The sequence below is a fragment of the Leopardus geoffroyi genome, chromosome A3 (genome assembly GCF_018350155.1).
Source record: "Leopardus geoffroyi isolate Oge1 chromosome A3, O.geoffroyi_Oge1_pat1.0, whole genome shotgun sequence".
Classification (NCBI taxonomy): Eukaryota; Metazoa; Chordata; class Mammalia; order Carnivora; family Felidae; genus Leopardus; species Leopardus geoffroyi.
In genome coordinates this window covers 25,892,282-25,910,866 of record NC_059336.1, presented here as the reverse complement: position 1 = coordinate 25,910,866, position 18,585 = coordinate 25,892,282, and the positions used below count along the sequence as shown (strand labels likewise).

The following is an 18,585-nucleotide window of genomic DNA, read 5'->3' as shown; positions in this document are numbered from 1 at the left end:
ATGCTGTTTTCCTGGGAGTGAGGCTGGATGGAGCTGGGCCAGGCAGGCGGGAGGGCCCCAGGCTAGTGATGCGGCACGGGGGTCAGGTGAGGTCTTGGGCACGAGCAGTGCCTCAGAGTTCCTGCTTCTGCCCCTGACAGGTGTGCCATCGATGATGTTGGGCATGTGGTCCTTGCTCCTCCTCTGGGGTCTGGCGACTCCGTGCCAGGGGCTACTTGAGACGGTGGGCACGCTGGCTCGGATTGACAAAGATGAACTTGGCAAAGGTGAGCCCAAGACGGGCAGTCTGTGAGGGGCCCAGCTGCAGTGTAGACATCCGCATGGTGATGCTAGAGTGGCTGCTTTAAGGAAGTGAAGGCTGTGATTCTCATCTGCTCGGAGAGCTCAGGTGTTAAAATTTGCTTGCAGGCCCCCTTGGGTGATCAGTTGACCTCCTCCGGAGAGGAGGACTGGATGAGGCCTGTGAGGGCTGTGTCTGCCTCAGGGATGGGGCCGGGTGGGATGGAGGAGGCTGGCGGGCCCAGAGTCTCTGCCCCACGTTTCCAGGGTGGGGGGACTCAACGAGGCATTGCATGCTCTGGGGCCCAATGGCCCAGGGTGACTGTCTCGGGGGTAGAGTAGGGCACTCGTGAACAGGAAACTCTTCAGGGAATCGGCCTGGCCTGCCCCAGCCCTCCCAAGGAGGCCTCTTCTGTCCTGCCTTTCTCTGCAGAGCCAGGCCAGGGGGGCCCAGGAAGAGCAGGGGTCACCTCCTCCATTTTGGTCAAGCCCTGGTGGCTATGTGCTCCCTCCTTTGCTTCTGCCCTTTCTTTTGGTGCTATGAGGTGGCCCAGAGTCAAGGAGCTCTAGTCATACTATTGGCCCCAAACCCAACTTGCTGTATGAGCTTGAGCAAGTCTCTGCCCTCCTCTGGACCCTACTTCCCCTTCTGTAAAATGAACTTCCCCCTTCAATCCTCCCTGCAGCCATCCAGAACTCGCTGGTTGGAGGGCCCATTCTGCAGAACGTGCTGGGCACAGTCACATCTGTGAACCAGGGCCTCCTGGGCTCTGGGGGACTGCTCGGAGGAGGCGGCCTGCTGAGCTATGGAGGGATTTTTGGCGTTGTGGAAGAGCTTTCTGGGTGAGTCTTCACTGTGGCCTCTCAACTGCCCACATGCTATGTGCCCTACAGGAAGGTTGGTCTTTTTTCTTTCTTTCTTTTTTTTTTTTTTTTTTTTTTTTGCTTCAGGGAAGAAAGGAGAAGTTGTCTTCGATTTCTTGGCAGGCAGTGGGGGTGATGTGGGGAGCCCTGCATAAGGAGTCCCAGGGCCTGAGTCAGAAAATAATGAGTCTACTGTGTATCAGGAAACACAGGAATGACAGCATGTCCCTGCGGTTGAGGGTTCCAATTCCGGGTTGACTTCAGCTATTCACTGTGTGACCTAGGGCAAGTTGCCTAGTCTCTTTGGGCTCATCTAGGTATCTGCACAGCTCCCTCTCACCTCCTTTGGGCGTTTGCTCCAAAGAGCCCTATGCCGACCAGCCCCTCCTTTTCCCCTCCCCTGCCTTCAAGTTCTCCAGAAGATGTATCACTCCCCTGCACCCCCTATCTTTACTGGTTTGTTTCTTGCCTCCCCTGCTAGGTTATAAACCCCAGGAGGGGTAGGGCTTTCGTCTGGCCTGTTCATTGCCATATCCCTAATATCATTAATATCATTAATACGTAATAGATATTCAAAAAATATTTTTGAATGAATGAATGAAATCACATAATAGCTAATATTTATAACTTAATCACCGCTTAGCCGGGTTTTCTATGTAACCAGCACTGTGCTGAACACTGTAAATTAATTATCCCATGTAATCCAGAAGAGGACTGTTATCAATGGCATTTAACAGGTGAGATTGAGGCCCCCAGCAGTGAGGGGACCTGCCCAAGTTCACCCAGGTAGGGAGTGGTGGGTGGGGGTGCGGGTGTTTAATCACCGGCCCTACGGCCTGCCCCAGGTGGGTAGGAACCATTCCCTCGTTGGTGGTGAATCAGGGGAAGGTCAATCTGGATAGCCAGGAGGAGTTAGTTAGCCGAAGGAAAGTCAAAGGAAAAGTGTTCTAGACAGAAGGAACAGCCTGGGCAGAGGCTCAAAAGACAGAAAACAATCAGCTGTCTTGAACACACAAGGAGCTGTGTTCAAGAAGCCACCTGAGTTGCACGTGCATGAGCCTGGAGATAGGAGTAGGGAGACAATGGTCCAGGTCAGAGACTGAACCAGGACTGAGGCCATGGGGATGGGGTGGGGAGATCACTTTAATACACTGAGCCTCTAATGAGGATGATATTACATTTATTGAACACATGCTGTACCAGCGTCAGTACCCACATCGTCTTACTTGTCTTTGCAACATTTGAGGTGGGTGTTTGTATCGTCCCACCTTCCACATGAAGAAACTGGGGCCCAGAGAGGTGAAGTCACTGGGCACACAGTTGGATTTATGGGTTACAGATGGGATCTGGGACATCCCCACCCCCCCTGGAGGGTCTAGGTACCACCTGGTCCGAGATGGCCCAGGCACTAAGGGACTGACACTGGAGGATGGCTGGGAGTGAGTGGCCCTCCCCCTGACTCCTGTCGCCGTCCCAGGCTGAAGATTGAGGAGCTCACACTGCCAAAGGTGTCGCTGAAGCTGCTGCCTGGGTTTGGGGTGCAGCTGAGCCTGCACACCAAGGTGGGCCTGCATGGCTCTGGGTGAGTGCGACCCGGGGAACCTCTACCCCACTGCTCCCCAGCCCAGCCCACTGCTCCACTGGGGACCCCACTCTGTTGTCCTGTCATCCCCATCTCACTGACCCCCCCCATTTCTCCCAGCCTACTTCCTCCCGAAGGGACACCCACCATATTGGATCTCCCCCCTCTCCCCCCCATTTCCCCTCCCGGAGACCTCCATCACACTGTTCTCCAGCAACTTCCATCTCACTTTCCTGGAGACCCCTGCCCCGTGGCTCAGGGCTCACTCGAGGAGGTGGGAGAAGAGGATGCAGGAACACGAAAATGGGGCAGGGAGTGGCAGGAAGGCGTGGGGACCAGCCAGCTCGCTGGTCCCTACTCACTCCTCAGGGCCCTCGCAGCCCCCGGGGGGGCGGGGGGGGGCGTGGCCTGGGCGGGCGCTGTCGGGTCGGCCGGGCAGCCTGGCCACGCCCCCAGCAGCGGGTCTCGCAGGCCCCTGGGGGGCCTCCTGCAGCTGGCCGCGGAGGTGAACGTGTCGTCGCGGGTGGCTCTGGGCGTGAGCTCTCGGGGCACGCCCACGCTCGTCCTCAAGCGCTGCAGCACGCTCCTGGGCCACATCAGTCTGCTCTCTGGGTGAGTCCGCGGGCTCGAGCCCACAGAGGGCGGCTTCCACGCCTGCACGTGCGGGGGTGTGTGTGGGGGGCTCCTCGAGGGGCGCACACTGGGGCATCTCCTGGGTCTCCGGCTGGGCGGGTCCTGATACCACCCAGCTTCCTGTCGGTCATGCCAAGTTCAGCCGGCTTCGTGGACCCGCAGACTGAGGCCCAGCACGGACAGGGGGTACTGCCCAGCCCCTAGCTAGCATCACCCACTCCTGGGCATCCCTCTTCTCCACCCCAGCCACCCTGGCCCGAGATCCTGTCGTCCCCTCTCCCAGATAGAGCAGACCCTGGCCATCTCAGTTCCCCAACTCAGTACATCAGAGACCCAGCTCTGCCTGTGACTTGTGTGACCCCAGAGGAGCCTCCTCCTCTGGGCCCGTCTGTATAATGAATACCTAAATTTGATGATCCAGAAGGCTCTGGCACTTTTACCTCCCTCTCTTTCCCCAACTGTTCAGGACACAGTGGCCCTCCCTACACCTGTGTTGAACCATCACTCCTATGAGACAACTGAGGCCCAAAGAGGGCAAGAGACTTGTCAAAGGTCTCACACAGATTGCATCCAAGGCTTTTCCCCAGGGCTCTGCACCCTCCCCACACCCCTGGGGCACCTACCCCTCCCCTGCCTCACACTTTGCGCCGCCCCATTAGTTTCTAGACTCCAGGCTGATTCCCACACTGCCAGCCCATCTTTGCTGGGTGGCTGTAGCCGCGAGGGGTAATCAGACAGCTCTGTGTTAGCTCCCATAAATAGGGGGAACCAGGGATGCCTATGTTTCCAGAAGGGCTTTCCAGAGTTTCTAGGTGGGGTCTTTGGGCTCCTTAAATTCCAGTGGCTCCCTCCTGCTCCTCTGGGCTGGAGGCGGCCTTGGAGGAAGTAGAGCCTGGATGGTGTTGGCGACCTGTGGTTGTGGTTCTGTGGTTGCCACCCCTGCTCTCCAGGCTCCCCTAGAATCCAAACAGACCTGAACATCTTCTTATTCATTCAGTCATTCAATCATTCAGCAAATGGTCATGAATTCACTCAACAGATATTTACTGAGCCCCCGCTCTAAGCCAGGTCCTGTTCTGGACCCAAATGTCATTTGTCTATAAATGTTGGAGGAGATGCAGGGAACAGACATTTACGGAGCACAGACTGTATACCAGACATGAGTACATTCCCACTTAATCTCGGCAGCAACAATTCTTTAAGGTGGGCACTGTACAGGTGGGGAAACTGAAGTCATCCCCCTGCTTTCCATGGCAAGACAGAGCCAAGATTTAAACCCAGGTCTCCAAAGCCTCAGTCAACCCCCTCAGCCCCAGGAGAGGAGACAGGAGACATCCAGAGCCCCCAGTGCCCACTCTGCCTTGTCATCCCAGTTGGTGCTGTCCCTGTGTGGTGGCCACACCCTCACACTTCTCTCTCTACCCAGGCTGCTGCCCGCACCGCTCTTTGGGGTCGTGGAGCAGACCCTCTTCAAGGTGCTCCCGGGATTGGTGAGTGTGTGAGTCACGGGCCAGGCATGCCCCTCCCCATGACTGTGCCTCTCCTTCCTCGGCTTTGAGTAAATCCGGGCGCCAGGCAGGATTAGGCTGTTCCTCCCTTCCACGCCCACTGGGTAATCCCATCCTGGTCTGCCCACGAGTCCCCCAGGTGCCTCCGGCAAGTCTGCAGGTGGCAGGACACAATCCATCCCGAGACTTCCGGATCCTGACTTTATAGCTCCAGATGACCTGAGTCCCCTGCTCCCAAATCCAAGCCCCTTTCTTCCTCCCTGCTCTGTCTTTGCCTCCTACATTATTGACTTAATAGTTTTCTCGATTTCTTTATTTTTTAAAGTTTATTTATTAATTTTGAGGGAGAGAAAGAGAGAGCAAGAGGGGGCAGAGAGAGAGAGGGAGAGAGAGAATCCCAAGCCGGCTCCACACCGTCAGCACAGAGCCCGGCACAGGGCTTGATCCCACAAACCCTGAGATCGTGACCTGAGCCGAAATCAAGAGTTGGACACTTAACCGACTGAGCCACCCAGGCGCCCCTATGGTTTTCTTCAAACTAACTTTGAATTAAATTAAAGCAGAGCCCTGGGCTTGGCAAACATGTTCAGGAAACTGCATACACATATATTGATACATCGGAAGTTAAACGTGTTATAATTAAGCTGCTCTAGGATGCCTGCTCATGGCCTGCGCCAGCCGTCCTGGTTTCCTCCAGGGGACATGAGCCACACCTGAGAAAAGCTGGTCTGTCCACAGCCCCCTTTCACTGAGGCCAGTGAGGGGATGGTCTTGCTGGGGTCATACAGCCAGCAAAGGGCGGCCAGACCTCCAGACCCACAGTTCTGGCAGGACCTCTCTTGTGAGTCCTTGTGAGGAATAGCTGTGGGAGCCTGTGGTTGGCAAAACTGGCCTGGGCTTGACAAAGCCAGTCGGGAACGAAGTGCAGGAGGAGGAGGGAAGGTCCCGGCGGCAAGGACCCTGACCCAGGCCCATTTCAGGCGGATTTCAACAAGCGGGAGTGGGTACGTTTAAATCACCGTCCCTAGGGACACCTGGGTGGCTCAGTGGGTTGAGCGTCCGACTTCGGCTCAGGTCATGATCTCGCCGTCTGTGAGTTTGAGCCCCCCGTCGGGCTCTGTGCTGACAGCTCGGAGCCTGGCGCCTGCTTCGGATTCTGTGCCTCCCTCTCTCTCTCTCTCTGCCCCCAACCCACTCGCCTTCTGTCTCTGTCTCTCAAAAATAAATAAACATTAAAAGTCAATAAATCAATAAATCAATAAATCACCGCCCCTAACCTGGACAACTGACTGCAAAGTAGGATTTGTGTAGCTCTAAGAGGTTTTAAAAATAAGACTTAGTTACTAGCATTTAGAGATTGGAGGTTTCTCGTAGCAATCCAATTTCTGGCTTCTCTCGTGCAGCCAGCCACCCTAGCCTCACAGAGCCTCCTTCCTGCAGGTGACACACGCTGGCACCCAGGAAGGAGTTCCTCCTGCCCGGCCTGGGCCCTCTGGTCTCCTCCTCCTGTTTCTGTGACACGCCTGACCCCAGAAGCCCTGGAGTTGGGGGCCCTGAGTGTAATGAAAAGGCAGCCCTTTCTTGTCTCTCTGTGACCTTCTTGTCTCTCTGGGACCTTGGGCCGGTCACCTTTCTTCTCCTGTCCCAGCTGTAGAATGAAGGGGCTGGACTGGGTCACTCTGGGGTTCCTGCTCTGGTGGACTCAGATTCTATGACTTCCAGACCCGGGATTCTGGAAGCCACACCACTGTCTCTCCGTCTTCAGAGCCCAGCGAACACACAGTGGTATTGTGTGTGCAGCAGATGCCCCAGGGCACAGGCCTGACTCTCTGGGGCTGCCCCCCCACTCAGTGTCTGAATCCTAGGTTGCCCAGTGCCCCCCCGGATAGTGGGAGGGGCCCGAGACCTCAGAGGGGGCAGCTGCCTTTGCTCCACAGTGGAGGGCTCTGTCCCCACACCCCAGCTGGCCTCTGAACAGTGCCTCCCCCGCTCCTCCGGCATCCTTCGAGGTTTTCTGAGGGGGCCCATGGAACTGGCCCTCTGTACCACCCCCTGCCCCCTCGGACACTTCAGGCTCCAGTCCCCCCCCTTGCCTCCCGCCCGTGTGTCCCCCAATCTGTCTCACATTCTGACTTGCCTTGGTCCCCAGGACCACAGAGCAAATCTTCTAGAGAAAATGTAGCCTGTCCCTTGCACTGGGCTGGGGCCACTTCTATTTTTCTGTAACACATGTCTCTTCCGGACACAGCTGTGCCCCATGGTGGACAGTGTGCTGGGCGTGGTGAATGAACTCCTGGGGACTGCGCTGAGTAAGCTGGGGCCCAACCCCCTCCCCCTTGCCTCTTCTCCTACCCCTCCCTCCTATCACCCCGGTGGGTGGGGGTACCAAGGGAAACAGGAAGGGGCAGAATTCCGGGACCTTTCACTCCCTCCTCAGACTGATGAGGCCTCCACATAGAAGAGGTCTAATGGTGGGGTTCCAGGCCGAGGCCAGTTCAGCAGGGCTTAGAGGCCCTGAGCCACCCAGGCCTCTCCCTGCCGGGGGCTGCAGGCCACTTGTCCACACTGATGGTGTGTTTGGCACCGTCCGGAGCACGAGGCAGATATTATTATCTGGACAGACCAGATGACTGAGGCCCAGAGCTTAATTTAAGTCAGGAACCCAAAGTCCCACAGCCGCAGTGGTCCCCAGTCTCCCTGAGCCTTACGGAGACAGGGATGCCTTTGAAAAATACCAAACGGCATAACCAGGATAAGGAGAGAGAATTAGGAGCACCTCTGTCTCTATATGTGGCGTTGTGTCACCTTGAGCTGGTGACTTCTCTGCCTGAGCCTCAGTTTCTTTATCTATAAAATGGGGACGACCATAGTGTTCAAGTGAATGCTTAGTGGAAGGCCAGGCACTCAATAAATAGTAGTTGGGCCTATTGTTATTGGGGGCTGGGCTCATGGCGTCTTTCTCCCTCCTCCCCTCCCCATACAGGCCTGGTGCCCATTGGGGCTCTTGGGTCCGTGGAATTTACTCTGGCCACGCTGCCTCTTATCTCTAACCAGTACATAGAGTTGGATATCAACGTGAGTCCCCGCCAAGGCCCTGCCCACCGCCGGGGTGTGCTGGGGCGCTGGCAGAGGCTGGGTAGGGGATGCTGGCTCAGAGCGAGGTGGATAAGCCATTCTGTCTCCTCCCATACAGCCCATCGTGAAAAGCGTAGCCGGTGACATCATTGACTTCCCCAAGCCCCCAAAACCCATCAAGGTGCCCCCCAAGGATGACCACACATCTCAGGTGGTTGTGCCTCTGTACCTCTTCAACACTGTGTTTGGGCTTCTGCAGGCCAACGGTGCCCTCGACATAGACATCACCCCCGAGCTGGTAAGTGTGGCTCCCTGTCCCGCTATGGCTTGGCAGTGCTAGTGATGAGCTAGTCACATCATCACTGGTCAGCCTTGACTAGCCCTCTTCTCTATAGTTGGAGAGGGCTGGACAATTTATGGCATGCACGTGCCCACTCTTGTCCTTGTGGCAGGCATCGCTAATCGATAATGGCCCTCTGCTTGGCTAAATCTGAATGGGACCTCTGAATCCTTCTCAACGTGGCACTCCAGGAAGTGACCTTCGATTGGTCAGAACTGGCATATGAAATGTAGCTAGTTTTCCATCCCTGTACCTTATGAGTTCTTCTGGAGTTGGAGCCCGATTTTATACTAAAGTGTGAGTGGCTCACATTTCCACTGCTTTCTCAAGAGCAGAGTTGAGTTGGAAAAAAGAAAACTAGGGCTGGACTATACCAAAGTCACTCGGACATTTGTTCTAAAGCTTCTCGGACCTCTCTGCTTCCATTCTGGCCCTTTTCATACCCTCACGGATGTCTGGAAGGCCTAATCCCCAGGAGCCCCACCCAGAGACATTTTTCTTGGTCTCACCCTTTCCAAAGGCAGTGAGTCTGAGCCACTGGGGCCCTTGCCTGCAGCTCAGGCTGAAGGGAGCAAGGGTTGATCACTCACTTCCTGAAGGTAGGGGTCCAGAGAGCACTGACAAGGCCTGTGGGAGGTGGGAATAGGGCCCTGAGCCGGGAGCCAGGGGGAGGAGACTGGGAAGGCCAGGGAGAGACCGAGTGTGAGAATGTGTGTGTCCGAGCGGCTTGTGAGTGTGCGTGGGTGGCAGGAGAAAGGGACCATAGTGGCTATGTCCTGGTGCTGCCCTCCCCTGTGGGAGATAGCTGTGTGTTGGGTAAGTGTCTTGGAATCCTCTGGTCAGGAGAGAACGTGTGTGTATATTTATCCTGTGTGAACAGGCATGTTCTGAGAAGTAGGCACGTGTAGTTCAGGGACCTCAACCATCAGGGCTGGGGGCGCTGGGCCATTATCAGTGAAAGCCTGCCTGATCGGACTGTAGTGAACGAGGGAGTCTGTGCCTGCCTGCCACTCCGCTTCCCCAAGGGGATGGGGTACAGGCCCGGTGTGACCAGGTTTTCCAAATTTTTAGCCAGAGCCTGGCACATTTATATGAAATTTCTTGATTTGTTAACACTGGAAGCAAACTCATCATTTTTGAAAATACTGTTTGGATAAAGGGCAGAAATGTCTGGGACCAGATCCCTGGACCTTCAGATTGTGAGCTCTGGCAGAGGAGTTTAAAAATTCTGGAGTTAGCCTGCCCAGGTCAAATCCTGCAGTACGACTCACCAGCTTATGACCTTGGGCAGGAGCATCAGGCTTCCTGTCTGTAAAATGGGAGTAATCATAGCACCTACCTCTCTGAGTTAATGTCATAGATGCGGAAGTGAGCAAAGGCACACAAAACCCTTAGCGTGTGCCTGGCGAGTAGTAAACACTCATCGTTGGCCAATAGGAGGAACATGAGTGTGTGTAAGGTTGTGTGTGCGTAATTGGCAGGGGTGGGGTGGGGTGTGGGCAAAACAGCTTTGTGTGTGCTCAAGAATTCCTGTCTTGTCTCTGTATTCACCCTACACCCCATTTGGTCTTGGGTCCAGGTTCCCAGCAACGTGCCATTGACAACGACAGACCTGGCAGCTTTGGTCCCCGAGGTGAGTGACCCTCTCATGGGCTTTGATCCTTGTAGCTCTTTCCCGATGAGCCTGAGTGAACTCCAGAATCTTTCCCAATACAGCTCTCCAGACAGCTGCAATTGAATGTTGGGTCCAAATCCCCACTCAAGTTTGAATCCCTTACACTTAAACTTTCCTGACAGCAGATTTTTGCTTGGAGAGGAAAGGATCAGAGTTTAACTGCCCAGAAGTCAGCTGGGGTATTTGTCCTCTCCATGACAGAGGACAGGAGATTCTTCCCCTCTTTCCACCTGCCCAGCTTCATCCTGGTCTCGGTCTTCTCTGCCCCCAGGGAGAAGACTCTGGGTGCTGGCCTGGAGGAGGGAAGGAAAAGGAGAGGACTCGGCAGGGGGGTTTGACTAGTGCACATCAATCAGTGTGTGGCTTCAGGGCCTGGCTTCAGCTTTCCTGACTGTTCCACTAGGGCTGGACCAGCCACTTGCTAGCCGTGGGCATCTGAACTCATACTGAAGTTGAAATGACTCCTGCAAGGTCCTTATGTAATAGCAGATTCTGATAGGGGTGGGGGTGAGGCCCAGAAGGTTTCCACTGGGGAAGATCGAGGGGGCAGCTGAGTTTGGAGACACAGAGGACAAATTGAACTCTCGGTGGTGGTGATTCAGATCAGCCTTGGTGGATGTCGTAGAAGCCTCTGCTTCTTGGAGTCCTTGGCTAAAGGGCACAGGAGTCTTAGGCAAAGGAAGAGATGGGGCTAGACATTCAGAAGAACCTCCTGAGAGCAGGAGTTGTAAGATGGAGAAGACTTGGGGAGGCAGAAGTGGCAGGAATGGGGACCCATGCCTGCAGTAAGCCGGGCCACATCCCTCCAGCTCAGGGAGGCTGGGCCTGTCTCGGGAGGTTGTAGCCTTTGTTCTCACAGCGTCAGAGCCCCATGGCCCCCGCTCTCAATCTGGTTCCGTGGCTTCAGAACCTGTGGACACATAAGGATGGAATCTGGTGACTCCCTGTCCTTATGACCCTGCAACTCTGGGAGTCTGGGCTTGGATTCGTCCCCAGATCCCAGTATTCAAGTGATTCTAAGCTTCTGTGATTCCGTGGTTCCCAGCACTTCTATCATTCTATGACGTCATGATTATGAAACTCGGACTCTCTTGAGTGTGTGATTCATACAGTCAGTCAACTACCATTCACTGAGAACCTACTAAGTCCCAGGCCCCGTGCTAGGTACTGGGCACACAGATGGAGCAAAAGACAAAAAGCAGACAAAAGGCCTCTGCTTCAGGAGCTGCCGTCCTGGGGGGGTGACAGACAAATGAATGAGTAGAATATACATAGCATCAGAAGGTGGAAGAGAATGGGGCAGTGAAGGCAGATTAGGAAGGTGGAGATAGTGCTTTTAAACAGGGTGCTCTGCAAAGGCCTCACCAAGGTGACATTTGACCAGTAGGCTGAAGGAGCTGAGGGGGGGAAGCACGCAAATACCTGGGGGAGACATTTCCAGCAGAGGAAACAGCAAGTGCAAAGGCCCTGAGGTAGGAGTGTACCTAGCAGGTTGGAGGGACAGCAGAGTGGCCAGTGAGTCTGGAGAGGAGAACGAGGGGCCAGTGGTTGGAGGTGAGATGGAGAGGAGGGCAGAGGACGGGTCATGTAGAGCCTGTGGCTCTTGCAGGGGATTTTGACTGCGAGGTGGGAGTCTGATTCATCTGCCCCATGGGTTGATGTCTCCCCACTTGAATATTAGCCTCAGAGGGCCAGGAGCAAGACAGTCTGGTTCAAGCTATAACCTTAGCACCCAGCATGGTGCCCAGGGCCCATTAGGTGCTCAGTGAGTGTTTGTTGACTGATTCGATTATCGGGGCATTGAAGCTGCCCTCATGCCCTCTGCCCGGCCCCTGCCTCTCTCCAGGCCCTGGGAAAGTTGCCCCCGGGCCAGCAGCTCCTGCTCTCGATACGGGTGAAAGAGGCAGCCTCGGTCACTCTCCAGAACAAGAAGGCCACAGTGTCTATCCCAGCTAACATCCGTGTGCTGTCCTACCGCCCTAAAGGGACCCCTGAAGCCCTCTTCGAGCTGAATGCGGTGAGTGCCCGAGGGGGCCTGGCACCGGGGTTCTGAGCGGGGCTGCCCTCTCCGAGATGCTGGGGGGCCTTCCCCCTGATTTCAGAGTGGGACGCCCTGCGTGGCACAGCACAGGAAGTGTCCCCTGCCATTGTCATCGTCTGGGCCAAGCCCCGGTGCCCGCTTAGACTCCTGCCTGCTCCCGTCACACATCTGTCCTGGCCCGAGTCCCGTCCGCTCTGCTTTCCTCGGATCTCAGGAGAGACTCCCCATGTCCTCAGCCTCTGTGTGCTCAGACGTCTCTCGGGTGACCCTCGGGCTTCCTCCCGGCCCTCCACCTCTGCTCGTTTTCCCCAAGGCACCTCGGGGCAGAGGCGGGTCCCTCCCCTGCTCACTCTCTGCCCTGCCCCCCCAGGACCAAGCACCTTCGCCTGGCACTCAGTGCCCTCCTGCCTCATCTTCTGCCTTTCCTTCTCCCCAAGCCTCAGTTACTCAGGGCCGCCAGGTGCCAGCTCCCCACCTTTGTTGGGCAGGGTCCACCACCTGCAGTGCCGTCCCCTCCCCCCACACTTGGCTTCATCTTTCAAGATTCAGTTCAGGCGTCACCTCGCTGGGGACACCTTTCCTCGCTGTAGGCTGGATTGAGGGTCTCTCCAGGCTCCTGGAGGCCCAGAGCTTCCTCTCATACAACGTCAGTCACTCTCAGTCCTCCGGTTTTTGAACACCAGAACCTTCAAGCTACCTCCTCAGAGCCCAGCACGGGCCCTAACACACAAGAGGGCCGTAGCAAGGATTTGTGGAGGGAACGGGTGGGTCCCTTGTTGGCCCAAGGGGACCTGCCCTCAAGCTCCTCCTGCTGAATTCATGGGTAACCTCCACCTGCTTTCCCCATGCAGGTTTTGACTTTAAATGCCCAGCTGGCCCCCTCGGCTACCAAGCTGCACCTCTCGCTGTCCCTGGAACGGTAACATTGGGTCCTGGGCCTTGTCTTTGGGAACAAGAATGAGGGACCCGCTAGAACCGCCTCCCATTCACTGAGCATCAACTAAGTTACCAGCATCTTCCTTGCCTCCAGGACCTGCCAGGGAGGGGTCGGTGTTAGCCCCTTTTCAGATGAGACAATAGGGGCTCAGGGAAGCAGGATCCGGAGCAGGCTTCTTCCATCGCACCTGCTCCAAATCTGACCCTGGGAGATGCACCTGCTGCCAGGACACGGAGTCTGAACTTCTGAGTGATCAGCCGCAGAGGCTAGCCACAGAGATGGCTGTGACGTGCTTTGTTATTCATGCAGACTGCGTACTTCTCTCAAGGGCCCACCCCCGTGGTAACTAGGCCCCATGGTAATCACAAGAACCGAGACGGTGATGTTGCTGGCAGTCCTTCCCGACACACGCCCAGCACTTTATCGTCGGCAAAGCCCAGGCTCACACAGTGGGTTGTCCCCAGAAGCAGGTCTGCGGTCTGGGCCTCCGCTCTCCAGACCCAGTGCTGTCACGTTGGCCTGAGGCCTGGGGACCTGCCTGTCCCTCCTCTGGGTGCAGGGGATTTCCCAGGGGCCTCTGGGATCTGCCTGTCCTGAACCGTAGGCCCCCAGGGCTCACCTGACCCCACATTAGTGTCCCCTGCACCCCCCTGCAAGGCTCCGTTACCACCATTTCCAACCTTGCCCACTGCCTGGGTTTGCCTCCCCTTCCTGGTGGCAGTTCATGCCTCAGGCTTCAGGAAATAGAGGCGTGCATCCGGGCTCTGGCCCTGGCCCTGCATTTGGGTCAGCTGGGATCCGTCGGTGTTGCTGTCTTTAGTGCTTGTGTGCTGGATGCGGGGAACCCTGTGCCCAGAGCTTGGTCTGTGAGAGGTTCAGCCACTGGCCCGGGGCCAGCTGGGAGTGACACCAAGGCTCCAGGGCCAGAGCATCAGAGGGGGCAGTCATGATATCTCAGAAGGAAGTTAGATCCCTTCAGGCCCATTTTACAGGTGAGAAAACTGAGTCTCTGAGTCGAGGCCGGATAGAGGCAGTGTTGGAGCTGTCACCCTGTTTCCTGATCCTGGAGAGCTAGGAGTGGGGTGCACTGGGGGTGTGGTGGGCGGCGGGGCCCCCCAACACCTCTCTTCTCTCCGCCAGGCTTCGTGTCAAGCTGGCCTCCTCCTTTGCCCACGCCTTTGATGTAAGTTCCTGGGAGAGAGAGCAGCTTGCCAGTGGTGAGGGTCTTCAAGTGGGGGGTGGAAAGGGGCAGGATGAGTCACGGTCGTACGACTGAGCTGGCCTCAGTCTGAGCTCTGCCCCAGCAAGCCAGAGTGGCCAAACGCCAGAGCAGGTGTGCATGTGCGTGTATGTGTGTGTGAAAGAGTCATCGTCTTAGGAAGGTGAATCTCATCGTCTTGCCAAGTCTTGGAAGCTCACAAATCGTAAACATCCAGAATCTCACAAGGGTTCAAAATTCTGGAACTTTGCACAAGTAATAATGTTCCGGAACTCAGAAAGTTCTAGCACTTCAGAGCCCCAGAGAGCCCTTAGTGTCCTGCTTCTCAGAGTTCTGAGAGTCCTGGAGTCTCTCAATGGTCTCAGGTTCTAGAACATTCTAAGGGTCCCTAAATGAATAAGAATCTAAGAGCAGACCGCTCAAAGTTCTACTGGAGCTGGACATGGGAGCTGGGCATGTTTTCTGCTCTCTTTCGCAGGCACTGCCCCTTCCAGGCCCCACAGACCCTTCCTCTAGGAAGGCAACTTTTCCAAGCTCACGGGGCCTGCGTGAAGCTGTCCTAAATCAGAGTCCCCTTTGGGGTCATTGACAGCCACCCCAGTGGGCCCTGTGCCCACCAGGAACTGTGTCCTCAGGCTTTGGGGAGGCTCAGAAGCTGGACCTCTAGATTCCCTCCCTGGGGAGAGGTGTGCTGCTCCCTGTGAAGCCACACCTCCCAGCCGTCCCTGTGCTCTGTTGCAGGCATCCCATTTAGAAGAATGGCTCAGTGATGTGGTCCGGGTGGCCTACGTGCCGAAGCTCAATGGTATGGGAGGACTTTGCTATCTTCTTGGAAACATGGAGTGTCTGAACTCAGGATTGTTCATTGCTCTGATAGAGACACTGAGGCTGGAGGGGGGTTGATCCCCATTTCCAAGATGCAGAAACTGAGGCACCAATGTTCCATTTCAAACCACATTGATTAGTACCTCCATCACACCAGACCCCGGGCCCTGAGAGCTATCTGACCAGTGTCCTGTCCTCAAGCTCACAATCCAGAGGGAAATAGTCCTATAAACGAATGACTAGAATATGGACTCAGGGGCTTTTGCGTGGCTCAGTCGGTGAAGGGTCCGACTTCAGCTCGTGTCATGATCTCATCGTCCGTGAGTTCAAGCCCCACAGAGTTGGGCTCTGTGCTGACAGCTCAGAGCCTGGAGCCTGCTTCAGATTCTGTGTCTCCCCCTGTCTGCCCCTCCCCTGCTCCCACTCTGTCTCTCTCTCTCAAAAATAAATAAACATTTAAAGAATTAAAAAAAAAAAAAAAGAATATAGATGACTCAGAGTGTGCAGGGGGCTGACAGAACCTGAGGGGAGACTCTGATGATATAGATACAGAAAAGGAGCGCTTTTGTTTGGGTTTAGTAGGATGGGTATGAGTCCGCCAACAAGGGAAACTGAGTCCCCAAGAACAGAAATGGCTGGCCTAAGGAAACTGGTCCCAGCCTCCACGTACCTTTGCTTTTAACCATTTCCTTTTCGCAGTGGACCTGGATGTTGGAATTCCCCTGCCTAAGGTTCTCAATGTCAATTTTGCCACTGCAGCCCTGGAGATCATAGAGGTGAGCCTCCCGTACAGGTGTGGCCTCGCCAGGCCTTCATCTTGTCTCTGGAGAGCCTCACTTAAAACTCCTGACACTGTTCGTCGGTCACAGAGTCCTTTCCTGTTGAATTCAGACACGTGTCTGACCTATAGAATGGACTCTCAGATTTGCTCCCAGAACCACAGCTCTGCTGGCCCAGGGGTGGCAAATACATGTCCTGTCTCTCCTTGACCCTGTGCCTGTGGCAGGCATGGCTAGTAGATCATGACAGTTTTTTTTTTCTTGCTCAATAGCAACATGGCCTCACAATCCTTTTCAGTGTTGAGTCTTGGAATGGCTGTGGGAGGTGGGCAGAGCCAGGAGTTATGGATCCATTTCTCAGATGAGGATCAGGGATAAAGGAGGCCAAATTTCTGGCCCAAGGCCACGCAGGAAATTAGCAGGAGAAATGGCCCGTGAACTTGGGTCTCTTGACTTAAGTTCGAAAGTCAGTGACCTCTCCCGCACTGGATGTCATTCATTCATTCATTCGTTCGCTCATTCATCCCGTTCCTGAGTGCCTGCTGTGCTCCAGGTTCAGTGCTAACTCCAGGGTGCGGGGCCAAGGGGAGAATTAGGAGGACGACACAGAGGTGGCTGCAGGGACGGAGGGCATGGCAGGGGTCTTGGGCACAAGGACCCAGATGATGTAATTGAGAACCATCGCTCCTTGCAGAACGCTGTTGTGCTGACCGTGGCATCCTGAAGCTGAGAGACGGCCACCTTCCCTCCCCGTTCACTGCCAGAGTCTGTACATCTGCCCACTCTGCCTCAGTTTCCCTCCCAGCCTCTAGCCTGTGTCGGTGACAGTATTAGTGTCCCTTACCCACCCAGGACCACCCAGGTGCTCTGGCCCTGCAGCTCTGCCCCCCAGCCTGGGGTGGGGACTACAGGGCTGGCCACAGGACTCCGCTTCGAAGAGAGCTCTGGCCTCAGGGGAGAGTTGTGAGCTTTCAATAAACCACTCCTCTATCTCAGTACCTCCCGGCTGGTTTGTTCCCCAGTCACACAGGGGCTGCCTTGGCCTCCGTTTCTGGACCCTCTCCAGCTCCAGTCCAGGGCTCCTGGGAGGTGAGGGACTTGGGGCCTGGTCTTTGTAGCTTTGCGTCCCAGACTTACCCGGTTGGCCTGGGAAGCCTCTGTGTCTTGTCCTGCCTTCCTTCACCTCTGCCTCGAGCTCCTCCTGTCCCCTCCCCTGTCCTCTACTCCCCTCCCCACTGTCTGTTTTTCAGGACCTGTGTCTTTCACCCTGTCTCTCTGAGCTGTCTGATTCTGCGTCTCTCTCTCTGTCTCTGAAACAGAATGGGACTTCTCTCTGAGCCAAAGGGTGAATAGGAGTCCTCTAGGGAGAAAAGGAGCCAGCATTCCAGGAAGCAAGGGTGACCTGGTCCTGCCCTGGAGGGATCCCTACTGTCTGCACATTGGCGGTGGACTTACCTGGGGACAGAACAAAGCTACGCTAAATGCTCGTAGTGCGGATGGGGAAACTGTTGGCGGACCCCAGACCATACAGCGGCAGAGTTGGGGTGGGAAACTGGGGGTCCCACCTCGGTCCTGGCTCCTCCCCGTTGCTCAGGATGGGCCTCCTGGGTCCTGGGGAATGGCCTCAAGTTGGCATTTATGGGTGGGCTCAAGGTGCCAATAAAGTTTTGGGAAGTGACACAGGATCTGGGGAGGCAGAGTTGGAGCCCATCTCAAAGTTTGTCCACCATAGGAATGACCCCGTGACCACCCATCAACCCTCCCACCTTCCCACCCTCCTTCTCTCCTTCCCTTCTGCCCCCCTTCATCCACTCACCCTACAGTTATGGGAACCTATCGGCATGTATGCCAAGCCCGGTGCGAAGTGGCATGCTGGGATTTATCTTGACTCTTTTCCCACTTCCATTGTCCCCCCACTCCTGTCCAGAGCAGGGCAATGGTTAACTGAGTGGCCCGGGTTAGCTGTCCGAGTTCAAATCCCATCTTCCCTGCTGATCAGCCACGTGACTTTGGGCACGTCATTCAGTCTCTCTGACTCTTGGTTCTTCATCAGTAACTTGGGGATAATAGTAATAAGGTTTTGAGGGTTACCCAGCACTTAGCATGGTGGGCTCATGCACTGCTCTGCCCTCTCACCATGGCTTCATCTACTCCCTCCTCTCCGCCTGCACCCCGCACACCCTCCTCATCAATCTGTCCCTCCCTCCTCTCTCCCGTCCCATCCTCCACCAGCCCCCCCTCGTCCTCATCTGACCATCTCATCACCGCTGACAGCCCTTCGTTGTCTGGATTCTCACTGCCAGCAGGAAATCATCCAAAATCCCAGGGTGGCATTTGAGACCGCCTGTGACCTGGCCTCCGCCAACTCCTCTGGGAGCACGGAGAAGGAGCGGAGTCGTCTCTGTGTCTCAGGCTCCTCATCTGTGAAATGGGAACACTCTCGGACTCACTCAGAGGTCATCTGAGGATTAAATGAGAAAATGTGAAGCACAGAGAAGAGTGCCTGGCCTGTGGTAAATGTACGTGATGTGGAACCAGGCCCTTGGATGGCATTTCCGTCTTCCTGAGCACCAGACACTCCCCCCAAGTGTGCCTGGCAAACTTGCTGTCCCTCAACACGCAGGGCACCTCAGCCCCCAGCCTCTCCGTGCCACAGGCAGGGTCCATTATTGTACCCACCACATTGGATTGTCACCCCTTGGTCCCATTGTCCCGCTCGACCAAGAGCGCCGCCAGGTCAGGTATCTACTTCATTATGGTGAGTCCTGTGGCCTCATGGAGTAGCAGTGAGAGAAGCTTGTCTCCACTGGGCCCCAAGCGTGTATCAG

General features: G+C 55.7%; 1 protein-coding gene across 1 annotated transcript; it reads left to right on the top strand.

Annotated features, from left to right (window-relative positions):
• Positions 1–148: 148 nt before the first annotated feature.
• On the top strand, positions 149–16,614 carry BPIFB3 (BPI fold containing family B member 3). The gene is made up of 15 exons (XM_045443769.1): positions 149–266; positions 966–1,122; positions 2,621–2,725; positions 3,197–3,337; positions 4,785–4,848; positions 7,115–7,175; positions 7,850–7,941; positions 8,060–8,239; positions 9,861–9,914; positions 11,803–11,973; positions 12,849–12,916; positions 14,075–14,117; positions 14,895–14,958; positions 15,678–15,754; positions 16,452–16,614. The coding sequence occupies exons 1-15, from the start codon at positions 152–154 to the stop codon at positions 16,479–16,481; spliced, it is 1,422 nt and encodes a 473-aa protein (XP_045299725.1). The 5' UTR covers positions 149–151; the 3' UTR covers positions 16,482–16,614.
• Positions 16,615–18,585: the final 1,971 nt, after the last annotated feature.